General features: G+C 33.4%; 1 protein-coding gene across 1 annotated transcript in view; it reads right to left on the bottom strand.

Moving 5' to 3' along the window:
* Positions 1-11,985, bottom strand: part of LOC128988727 (liprin-beta-1-like) — a 57,085-nt gene extending 45,100 nt beyond the window's left edge. Inside the window, exons 1-2 of the mRNA XM_054410318.1 lie at positions 11,865-11,985; positions 1,843-2,118 (exon numbers count right to left, since the gene is read on the bottom strand). Of these exons, the coding sequence (XP_054266293.1) occupies positions 1,843-2,035 (193 nt within the window). The 5' untranslated portion in view covers positions 2,036-2,118; positions 11,865-11,985. The remainder of the gene's footprint in view (positions 1-1,842; positions 2,119-11,864) is intronic.
* Positions 11,986-13,312: the final 1,327 nt, after the last annotated feature.

The following is a 13,312-nucleotide window of genomic DNA, read 5'->3' as shown; positions in this document are numbered from 1 at the left end:
ATTGTTTTCTTGGTACTTTGGTATTATACTGATCACACCGATAAATGAACTTCCAAACCAGATTTTAATTAGTTTAAATAACAAAATCTCTCTACATTCTCTCTTCTAAGCTAACCTAACCTAAAACAAATTCCACCATTAGGCTCGGTTATAATTATTATTAAGTGTGGTCGGATCAGTAAAAGATTTGACTTGTTAGTAAAATTTGACTCATTAAATTGGAAAAGTTGAAAACTCAAAAAAGTTTTTGAAATACTTATAGAACAGAAGTGTGGGAGTACTAGATTTTGTCTCGTTTCCTTTCTTTTAGATCCAAACCAATCTAGAGAAGAGGATTTTAAACTCAGTATGCTTGCACAAGGAGAGACATTCCTTACCTGTTCTTTATCTAAATGTCTGGTGTATTTTGGAACTGGAGCAACAATGGGAATGAAATCAAATGATCACAATTGAAACCAAACAGTTTGAATATATCGGGAAACCTTGGCGCACTAGGAATAGACGTAGACTGTTGCCAAGTCTCTATTTATACCTCCTAGTCACTTGGCGTGCTACTGTATGCAGACTGCTTATTTACTTTGATTGACGATGTCTTATTTCCCTGGCATTTTCACAAAAGTTTGTTTACCTAAACAAACTGACTGATCTCTATAACAGTTACTATCTGTTTAAATTTCACCATCAAATCAATTGAATTTAGCGTGGTTTATATTGTTAGGGAGGAATTTAATATAGAGTCAACTTGTTCACTATTTAAGAGATTATTTATATTAAAATAAGTCGACATTCAAATTAAGATTTAAATTGAATCTTTGGTAATTGGTGGGATTTGAACTAAGCCACGAATCGAGGGCTACGCACAATAATTTATTATAGTTTGTATTTCCTTTTGACTGTTCATGCTGTGGTAAGAGTTTAATTTGAAACTGAGTCACAGTATAATCAACGCTTGTCTATAATCAAAATACTCAACTAACCTCCAATTGTTTTACATTTAGAAATACAGTCTGAATTAACTAAGCTAACACATACCTTATCCCTATCCTAAAAACATTTAAGCTTATTTTACAATCGATAGCAAAAATGCCTAATTAATTGTATTGTTTTAAGTAAAATCTAAACCGTATTGTACGCACTTAACATCTATCTACACATTGCTTTAAGTATATGTGTGATATTATTCCTCCTAATTTAGCATGATTGATAAATCTCAAAACTTTACTAGGATGCATTTTCTATTCTATTATAATATTATACTAATGCTTAAGGATGAGATTCAACTCCCAAACCAAAAGTGGTTGTTTCTTTTAGGCCATATACGGTTTAAATATTTAACATACTTAACCCTAGACAACACAAGCTATGTATCTCCAAAATGTCATCATAAAAATGTTGAATTTAAAGTTTAAAATATAGAAGTGTCATCAGTTTTTAGAATGGTTGTGCTAGATGCACTTTTGTTGTAAAGTATTTGCAAATGATTATAATACAGACAATCAGTAGTCAATGTGCCAAGCCAATAAATTTTCTTAACATTACCCTTAACCTTACTTTATCTCCTCTAATACTAGGCATTGGTGTGTGGCACCGTCACACCGGCCTATTGTCATGGTAATAATAGTAATAACTAACATGTAAACATAAAAATTGCGCATAAGCTACATAAGTTAATGCAGCAGCTACTCAGTAGGGGCTGCGGTGTTGACACTTTTGCCTCGCCACGGCCTTGTGTTAGAGGATGCCATGACTTAATCAATACCAAAAAACATACCTATCTTTTTAGCCGTAAGTCTCTCTAAGATTCAGTTTTTTTCGAACAGAGGAAGGGGACATTTCACTTACCCATCTCGCCTTCGCCCTGTATCTCCTTGTCCTCTCCACTGCCACTGTCCTCGTCTGTGGTGGACGTGGAGGTTCTACGAGGCAGTACAGACACAGCCCCTACCCTCCGTAGACCGGGGCCCAGTGTGGCGGGGCCTGTCTGCTGCTCTAGCATGGCCACAGCGGCGGCCACGGCGGGGCCACTCACTACCATCACTGGTCACTTCACTACACTCACATCCAACACCTCACACCTCACTTAGTTGTGTCAAGGTCAAATAGTTCTAGATTTCAAACCTGGAAGACATGTAAATATTTTCACTATGAGAGTATTTGGATTTTACTGATTAGTGTTTTATAACATTATCCTGACTAATTATGATAATAGTCATTATACTAAAAATAGGCCTACCTCAAAAAAACAGGGATGATACTAAATAAATTCTATAAGCATACTGTACTGTAAAATTAAAGTCATCTCTTAGCTTTTTATGAGATAATGCTCTTTGTCAATTGTTCCAATAAAGTAAATTCGTAATCTCATTCCAACTTTTTATTTAGGTTTATTTTTCAAAATTATTTAGGTTTGTAGTTGACTGGTAGGCCTATACATAATACATTTAATTTTACACAAAATTAGTTTTATTCAACCGACTACAACAGTAACCACAAATACAAAAAACAAATTCAACCTAATAACAAAAGAATAAAAATTACAAAAAACCTAAAACAAATAAAATCTTCAACACTAAAACACTACAAAAACAAAAGCGATACAACATAATTTATTTTTGTAAAAAAATACAACCGACTTCAAACGCTCTAAAAAGAATGAAATAATTTCAATAAAGTAAACTTTTGTATTAGGCAAGCTCACGTATTTTAAGTCGGCGCGGCTCTATGATGATTTTTGATACAAAATTGAAAGAGGGTGTCCATATTGCAGGTGACTATCTATAACTAAAGGTGTTAATCTGCATGTCTTTTTCATAGTTATGCGTTAAGTGTTATTTTATTTCCGTAATCAGAGATCGGCATTATAGTGGTATTAACGAGTATCTTTAAAAAGATTATAACACATTCAAATGTTTCTAACTTGGAAAATTAACGTTTTAATACTAAACTAGCTTCTTTTCCCTATCATAATATCAAACTAAATTATTTTCCTATTCATATAGAACATTTGTGTGTGTTATTTTCATAATGCACTTATTCTGAAGTAAACATAAAATACAAGAAAATATTTCCTTTAATATATAAACAAAACAGTTCAGTATGTTTTTTATATATTTATGTTATTCAGCTACAGTTTATTGATTTTCAAAATACACACACAATATTTAATTTCAATCATATTTGCAGTTTGAGCCACGCCGACTTGAAATACGTGAGCTTGCCTAATACAAAAGTTTACTTTATTGAAATTATTTAATTCTTTTTAGAGCGTTTGAAGTCGGTTGTATTTTTTTACAAAAATAAATTATTTAATGATTTTTAGTGACTGTATAATTTTTTTGTATTAATTACTTGAGGTCTTTTGATAAGCAAAACTGTTTGAAACAATCAAAAGTACCACAGAACAATCATTATTTTAAAACTGCTTGAGTCACCTGTTCAGGTTACATAATCAATGGGTATGAAAATAAACATTTTTAGATATTCCTTAAGAAAGAAAGAGTTGTCCATTACATTAGGCCTAATGAAAAACTAATTGTCTTTTCAAGATACATTGAAATGTCAGACATCATCGTTTCCTGCAATCGGTGTACTTCTACATTATAAAAAGAAATACAGTAACATCTCAAGCCTTTTGGAACAATATGAAAGTTATTCCTCAGCCACCAGCACTAAAAAATCTCTCAAAAGTGGAAAATTGGTCGTTAACACGTATAGTACCTTTGGAAAATATTATATGAAAGATTGGTTCAGCTAAAAGTGGTGCAAGCCATGTAGGGGGTTTTGTTTGCTCAAGATATAGCCTAGTCGAAATTGCAAATCATCTTCCTCTAGGACTTTCCGAAGCAGGCATAATAGTATTGATATGATATTGTAACTGGGTAGAGAATATCAATAAACATACCATATCTGCAAATGCATGTTTAGTAATTAAAATATTTAACACTTTTAAGACAATTTACGATTATGCACTGTCACACTTCTTAGGTCGTGTAAGGAATAATTGCATTTAATTTATATTTAGACCTGTTTTACGAATGCTTTGGTTTTCACAATACACCTTTATTTGTCAATATCATACAGCTATTCACTGAAACATATATGTTTTTGTAAGTTAGAATATTCAATACTAATAAAAACAGAATTACTGTATACACAAATCAGGTCAAACGTTAAAATACATTTTTATAGTAACCTAAACAAACTGCATTATTCTCAATGTAATTCATTTAGGCTCCATGGCAATAAATAGTTTATTGATCAATATGAAGCAACTGTTTCATGAAGAATTGTCTGTAGCTTCATTTAAATGGTTTCAACTAACAGCTGTAGGAATTTTATTATTATTTATTGCCTTCTCTGCACAAATGTAAACAATCTGCACAAATGTAAACAAAATAAATGTTGAATATTTAAGGTTTTCAGAATTTTTCACCGAAACAAATATTATACTTAAACATAATATATAAGGTACCAAATAGAAACTCTCCTGGTTATTTTGGTGGTGGAACCACACTGATCGGTAAAAGAATCACAGAGAAATTGGTGAACATACATAGAAAAAAAAACATCGCCACAAAGAAATTGAGAACCTCCTCCTTTTGTTGGTAGTGGGGAAGTCGGTTAAAAATTAGAAACATCCAACAAACCTAAGTACGCACTATGAACGAGTTCACTTTATCCATACACACTAAACAGAAAGAACAAGAGACTAAAGCAGAGCGCGGGAGTGTGTTAGTGAAAGGCAAGTTTCGTTACATTTACATATTTTCTCTAATTTGCGGACGGTTAACGAGCGATCATTAGTGCGCAACGAGCGTGTGATAACCGCAATAATAACGTAAGTGGCGCGGGAGACTTCAAACTTGAAATACGGCAATATAATGTAGATTTGAGCACTGTGATCAAAGAAACTAAAATCCACGATAAAATTATAGTAATAATAATAGAGGCGGAGGAGACTTCAAACTGAATATACGACAAAATAATGTAGATTTGAGCACTGTGATCAGAGAAACTAAAATCCACGATAAAATTATAGTAATAATAATATCAGAGGCGGAGGAGACTTCAAACTGAAAATACGGCAATATAATGTCGATTTGAGCACTGTGATCAAAGAAACTAAAATCCACGATAACATTATAGTCATAATAATATCAGAGGCGCGGGGGACTTCAACTGAAAGTAGCCTACGACAACATAATATCGGTTTGAGCACTGTAATCAGAGAAACTAAAATCCACGATAACATTATAGTCATAATAATATCAGAGGCGCGGGGGACTTCAACTGAAAATAGCCTACGACAACATAATATCGATTTGAGCACTGTAATCAGAGAAACTAAAATCCACGATAACATTATAGTAATAATAATATCGGCATGGGGGACTTCAAACTGAAAATAGCCTACGACAACATAATATCGATTCAGCACTGTGATCAGAGAAACTAAAATCCACGATAAAATTATACTCATTATAATATCAAAGACTCGGGAGCCTTCAATCTGAAATTACGAAAAAATAATGCCGCTTTAAGCACTGTGAGAAAAACTAGAAACCAACATTTTTCTGGGGAAAGCGGCACACAACCATTAAATCTCTTGAACACAATTCCGTGTAATTTTTCTGAATAATAACTACAGAAGCATAAGTAACTTTTCGCCATTTAAGGTAGCAAATTCGCTAATCTCACGTAAACAGCGAGCCAGCGGCAACCACAAGTCCACTCGCAATTGCACCTCTCTCTTCTGCGGGTGCCGTACGGTCGAAATTTCAATTTGACGTTTTAAATATTACTTTCTCTGCATTTGCAAACTTGGTTATATTTGCATAATAGTCACTTGCATGAAAAAATATCTTATTTGGGCGAATTCCCCTACCTGAAATACTAATTATTATTGTGTTATAGAGGGATGTAGACCCAAGGAATAAGAGCGGGCTCCGAACCCCCAGGGCACACTAATATTAAATACAGTAGCAGAAAGACAGGATTGGACCGTCCAAACTTTTGACTACACCTAGCCACGTCTCAATGTTTTCTTTCGCTAGTTCTAGTCAGTTCTCTCAAAGATTTCCAATCTAATTCAATCATGAAACACAATAAAAAGTTTAAATTAATTCCTTGCTGTTTCTTCTTTTGCGTTTTTTAAACCATTTGGATATACGTATTTTAGATTAATGCAAACTAGTAGAACCCCGTCGAAATCGACGGTTAATCTTGAGGTTTTATGTAAATTCAGCTAACTGCGATAGATAGAGTGAAGTCATTAAAATCATAGTGAAATGAAGGGAGGATAAACATAATATTAAGTATGACGATTGTGTTCCCTAAAAAACGTGATTGATGAATTCGTTTAACACAATATTTCCTACCTTGGATATACGTATTTTAGATTAATGCACATGAGATATGTGTCGCAAAAAAAACTACACTTTCATTATTTTCACGTGGTGTCTAGCACACGAAGGCTGTTGAATATTGAATCAGCGTCATCTCCAAAGTAGAATGAATCCAAGAGTACTTTGAAGGGAACGCCTGCAGTGAGTTCCCATTTCCCTGCATTTCTCATCATTGTCTGCTCACGGCTTTCATCTCCCACGGCAGTTCACTACGCTCTGTTTTACATGCGGCAATTAATCTTCAGCGAAACCGTGTTCTTTCCTATTGGCATAAAACTGCAAATCTCCACAGCAGCGAACCTACTAGTTTCCTCTACATTAAAAAGTCTACTTTGAATGTAATTCAATATCAATACTAGTGATGTAAAATACCCAGGTATTTAAAACTCGGGGTAAATACCCTGGGTATTTACCCGGGTAAATACCCAAAATCCATAAATACCCGGGTATTTTGGGTATTTATGAAATCAATTGAAATTCATTAATATTTACCCCTAAATATGTTAGGCCTATTGTTAACTTATCATTAAACATGATAAATTAAAATTAGGATAGTCTATAACACCTTTTACAGTAACTTGAAGATTAATGATTAATGATGCTTAATGATTTGGCACTTTTTTTAAAATAATACATAAAGTTTCTAAATAAGCATGGGGTTTCGTGTCTTAAATCGAGTAACATCAGTTAAATTTAACTTACTAAAAAATAGTATATTAAAAAAGACTGTGGCTATTTCAATTTTTATCATTTTATGCATGTATAACCAATTAAATAACATATAAACAAAATTATTTTAATTTATAAATATCCAGTAATTGTTGGGTATTTATGATGCAAAATTTTTATTGTATAAATGGTTTAGAAGGCTAGACAGACCTAAGGCCTGATTGATATAGGCAGAATGCTAAAAGTAATTAAACTTTTCTGTGTTACCGCTTGGTTGGAAACAATAATATATTTGGATAAACGCACTAAAAAATGTATCCTGTTTTTTGGTCTAACTTAATATAATTTTGAAAGATTTATTGTGCTATAGATTTAAATGTTTTGCATCACAAGTTTATGAAATTATTATTTTTTATTTGATACCATTGATGCCAACAAAAGATCTAGGACAAAAATATTATTAAATCCTGCCATCCTACAGATTGAATTTTAAAATTATTTTCTTAAGTTGTTTACACATAGGCCACTACTAGGTTAAATTTTCCTGTTTTTCTAAATAATAATTATTACTTTGCAAATAATTTTTTTTTCACTTTCAATAAAATAAATTTATCTAACATAGAAAATAAAAAAATCATAAGTACCGGTAGTCAGGATCAGTGCAACCATGCGACCAGGGTATTTATGCCGATTATGCTTTATGCTCAGACCTGGGTATTTATGGCGATTATACCCAGAAGTAAAATGCCAGTAGTGCCCATATGAAATTTTGTTTAAGACATTTTATCATCATTTTACTATCCTTTCAAGGTAATAATTGCAAAAAAACATCTAAATCTTCTCTAACTTTAATAAAAATTATAAATACCCAGTTTTTGGGTATTTACCCGGGCCTGGGGTAAATACCCGGGTAAAAACCCAATTTATATTTACCTACCCACTGGGTATTTACCCGGCCCACATCACTAATCAATACACTTTCAATTGCAATTTCCCGGTAGATTAACGCTTAGGCTTTAAAAGTTATCCAATAAATTATTTCTTTCGAGACTTGAGAATGATTTTGGCTTGAATTTCAAATCACGTCATCAAATCTAAAAATAAATCTATTTGTTTTAGCAAAGGTTAGGTATCCTATACAGAGCTGCATCTACTCAGCGAGTGGCCGGGGTTTGAAATTGTCACATCACAAATAACAGCCATCAGTGACTGGCTAGATTTGAACTCCCGAGTCTATAGCATAGGTGCAACAACCGCACCAAATTTGACGAATAGTCTATACTGTGCGGTTTATCATGTTAGTTTTCAGCAACGGTAGGCTTTGTGTAATAATCTTGTTAGGTGCACTGCCTAAACATGGCAGGAATCAAAGTCAGTTTGTTGTTTGTTGTGGAATCTGATTTTGCAATACATTGATTAAATATAAGGGGATGTGAAGGATCTGAGAAAAAACTACAGCACAAAACTAACAAAAACATAAATTTTACATTGCTATGGAATATGGTCTGTGCAGGGTGTATAGTCAATGTTTAACCCATGAATGCTAAAATGTAACCCGATAACTTAAACCAATGATGGCAGACCCCAAATTATATTTCTTTCTGTTATTACTCGTATACAAAACAAGTTAGTGAGAAAAATAAAAAAAATGATAAAGACCTAACTATTAACTATACAGACACAATTAGACAGTTAAGCATAGTTACTATTAATCGATGTTAGTTACTAAAAAGACCACTGATCATACCGCCCTCTTGCGAAAAGCATAAACATTGTCAATGACATAGAAAATAAATAAAAATAAAAATGAATAAGTACGAAAATAAATATATATAACACCATAGACAAACAAGAACGGAGTGGGGTGGTTTTGTTTTATTGAAATAGTTTTGAAGTTGGTCATGTAAAACAAATACTTTAAAAGTACCGGAGAGCAACATATGTTAAAATTTACCTCAGTTGAGGCATGGGAATGATAAATCTAAAACGGAATATGTGTCTATACTATGAAACTGAACACAATTAATTGCTAATTAATTATCCGTTTTGAAATTCCCCGCTATTGAACAAACCAATTTTTAGTTTCTGGTTAGGTCACTGTGATCGAAAAGGGCAACAGCAACAGGAGTTAATAAACAAACCGTATATGGACGTCAGAACGAGGAACGGAGGAAATGGAACAGTTTGAAATGAGAATCAAACTGACCGGGAACATTGCAAGTTCGAGTTCTCCTAATTTTGCTCCATCCGTTTTACGGTATTTGCTTCGCACAAAATCCAAATAAACTCCATACTAGTTTCATACTACTGAAATTCATCACTAGCATTATAAGAATTGAATTTGTGACTCTTCAAATTAAAATTTTAACTTTCGTTTTAACATGTTTTTATTGCAAGCCTAATTATTATTAACAAAATATTGTTTTCATCGGCTATAATGTAACTGTGTGACTTGAGGAGGGAGCATACCAATTAGTAAAAAATCATATATAATTATCTTGTTTTCTTATTAGGATGTACGAGTAACGACACAATAAAATATTTAAATAGGCCTATAAAAATATTTGGCTGAATGTTAGACCGCGGCAAGTGTTCAGATCAGTTTAGCGATAAGAGGACAAGTCCGCATTAATCGGTTGAAAAACTAAATAAAATATCCGACATTCTATTTTATTTTTTGTTGTTGACAAAGTTTATGGGTCATGAAAGTTGCTATAGCTCATAATAAGTTATTCCATAAGTTTGAAATGATAAAAAACATCGTGTATTCGACGGAAAATTTGTCATTTAGATCAGCGCAATCTGTTGGTGGCTCACATCAACTGCAACGAATTTAGTTAAAACTTGTGACAACTTTAACATGGGGATGGAATGTATAGTCGTAATTCAAAGGTACAGACTTCTCTATTTTCACCCCACGCTGTATATAAAACATGTGATTGTAATTTCTTCCATTGGTTTTTTTTATTTTCTGTTTATAATTCGTTATTTCGTCACCAGCATGGCAGCCCATAACGCAAATGTTATTTTTTTTCAAATTTCAAATTAATTTGTTGTACCTATTTTAATTTATAAAGGGATTCTGCACATCTACAGGAAAATATCTTTCAAACAGTATGCGTAGATTTTCCCTGCGATGCACTGAGCTGAGAAAAAAGGTTTTAAAGAAACATGCTTGCCTATTAATACATGGAAGATTACTGTTTGACTGAGATTTGGATTTCTCAGAACCACTAACAGTTGCCCAGTGAACGGATATGCTGTTTACACTGTCTACTCCATCCATAAAATGGGTAAATTAAAACACAAGACCTATCTAGATGGGGCGACGGTGACCTCTGACCTTACATATGGCGGAAACATCTGACTGCATCCGGAGTCCGGACCCACATCTGCCCAGACTCCATAACTCTAGCATAACTTTGTCCATTGACTGTAAATACACTACCTCCTACTGTACCATGCAATAGACATCATATAATGGCGAAGTTAAGGTAAGTTGAAATAGAAAATATAATACACTTTGCAACGAGAAAGTGTGTTAGTTTAAAATACCGTTTTCATCGTTGTATACAGGGTGTCCCACGGAAGGTGTCTCAAATTGATAACGGAAAAACGACAAGGATGAAATAAAATTATTTCCCGTTAAATTTACCCCAAGGAATAACGTAAAAATACCAGGTTTATCACTAAAGGCCCAATTTATTTAGGGTTAAACCCAAATAACATGCATTTGATACAGGAAAATTCGGTTTTTTGTTATTTACACAAAAACTAATAGAGATACGAAGTAAGTGTAAAATACAAAGTTGTTAAGAATTTTTAAAAAAAACCTATGAAATTTAATGATGTGCCACTTGTTTCTATTTGAAAATTTTTGACGATAGGCATTTCCAAATTTTGGACCTCTGGAACCGAAGTCCCGCGCTCTGACCACTAGATCAGCTCGCTCCCCACTGAAGATGATAGCACCAATTAATTATTATATAAAATAAGTTACACAGATATTTGAAACCCAAACTCACAGGGCTGTGAACACGAATTGCTCAATCACATCAATTTATAAATAGGTAAAAAATTATATGAGTTTTAAACCCCTTAAATATTGTTTTGACGCTATTTTTAACCATATTGAAATATCAGAAATGTTGATAATGTAAGTGTTCAACAAACTAGTGAAATGTGCCTTGTTTGACAAGCTGAGCATACCATCTGCTACACTTGTAAAATATGTCCACACATAATATGTGCATATTTGAAGTACCGGGATTGAATTTTGTTCATTTATGAAAATTATTACCGGTGCATATATACAATTAAAAGTTACTTATATAAAGTATTCTATTCAACAACCCTTTTGTAAATAAATAAAATAGCATCCATGCATAAATTTACAGCAGCAAAAGTATTAAGAGAAAAAAATGAAAGACGGTGTTTTTTGTAAGAGGTTAGAAATTATCTAAATTGAAAAACAATTATAACGCAAAACTTTTAGGAGATGTAGTCAATACAACAATATATAACGCATGCTCAAGCTTATAGACAGTTGAAAGTAACTGTTTACAAATTGGACACGACTAATAGCAAATAATAAATAATATTTAAAAGTGCAGTTATATATTTTTAACACAATTTTACTTTTACAAACACACGTAAAAAACACAAATAATATGAAATGCATTATATTTGGTAAAACTTCTAATTTTTCTTGGCACAAATCCAGGCACACAACCAAAGAGTCAATTACACTACCAAATAAGCTAAAAAGCAATCTAAAAGCAGAATAGTTACGAATAATCCAGCCTGGCGGCAAAAAGTAGCAATCCACAAAAGAAGAGGTACAAAAAACCGCACAGTAAAGTCAGACAAAACGGTAGAAGATCGCGCATGAGACGCGTGGCGCGAGACGAACTGTGGTGCTGCGGCTATAATTATCTCTCCCCGTCGTCGCTAGTCAGTAGTCAGTAGTGTCATGTGAGGGGGGGGGGGTGTCGTAGGGTTAGAGAAACTGACTGTGTGCAGTTAGCAGACGTAAAGTATAAGGTCTATATGAATACGAGGTTTCTTAATCACATTATCGACGTTAATCGCAACCCTTATCGTCACTGATCGCATCAATTATCTACGATGATCGCATCAATTATCTACGATGATCGCATCAGGTATCGTCGTTTATCGCAACCCTTATCGTCGTTGATCGTCGATATTAACGAATATCGTAAAATAATGAAGGGAATTAACAAAGATCTGGAGCTGCAAGGTTGGTAGTACCCTACTAAAGAAATTAAGTTTGTTGAAAAAATAAAACTTAGGAGAAGTTGAAGCTTAAGGTTGGTAGTACCCTACAAAAGAAATTAAGTTTGTTGAAAAAATAAAACTTAGGAGAAGTTGAAGCTTAAGGTTGGTAGTACCCTACAAAAGAAATTAAGTTTGTTGAAAAAATAAAACTTAGGAGAAGTTGAAGCTTGAGTTGAATCAGTGATGGTATTACAATATAGCACAGCACAAGTGTTTAATTAAAGACCAATAAAAAGAAACTAAGCCCTGTAATGATACAACATTTTCTCAATCATGTTAGGAAAAGTTTCGCATCAGGTATCTATATCGCCGGTGATCGCTTTCGTAGATAATCGAATCAATTTTCGTCGTTGATCGCATATCGCGATATGTCATACGAATGAAGAAAAACAAGGGGTTTACTGTCTATTCACACACATCAGTTCCGGAGCGTCACAGTTCTTCTCACCAATATTTTGTGATTGTTCGATCGTGTAATGTATGATGTTTTTTTTTATTAAAAAAATATTATTTTTTTAATAATTCTGTACACATGTTAAGTACAGTTTGTAACAGTCGTCAAGATGAACAAGATGGATTTATAGGATATTGCGTTTTAAAAGAATTCTTGGCTGTAAGATACCTGGCAATAAAGTGACGAAAGACTGACTGAAACCAACTGACGGACAGATGACTGAGGAATTGCGTGTGCAACTGAAACTGAACTGTGACTGGACTGATGTGTGCGAATCGACATTTAAAACGCAGCATCTAATGTGACTCACATATGTCTATATGTGTCTCATATGTGTATATGTCTCATATGTCTATTGTGACTCGTTTACTGTTTACTATTTCGATCCGGGGAGGCAATGTTTACAGGGAAGTTGGATAATTCAAGTCACAAGCTTGGTACTCATCACATTTGAAACTGGTATAATGGAATGGTACACAACTTTTGA

This window comes from Macrosteles quadrilineatus, unplaced genomic scaffold (assembly GCF_028750875.1).
Source record: "Macrosteles quadrilineatus isolate MER2022 unplaced genomic scaffold, UCM_ALF_1.0 Scaffold_3__2_contigs__length_128488019, whole genome shotgun sequence".
Lineage (NCBI taxonomy): Eukaryota > Metazoa > Arthropoda > Insecta > Hemiptera > Cicadellidae > Macrosteles > Macrosteles quadrilineatus.
Note: the sequence above shows the minus strand (reverse complement) of the source record. Positions and strands in the feature narration are given on the sequence as shown.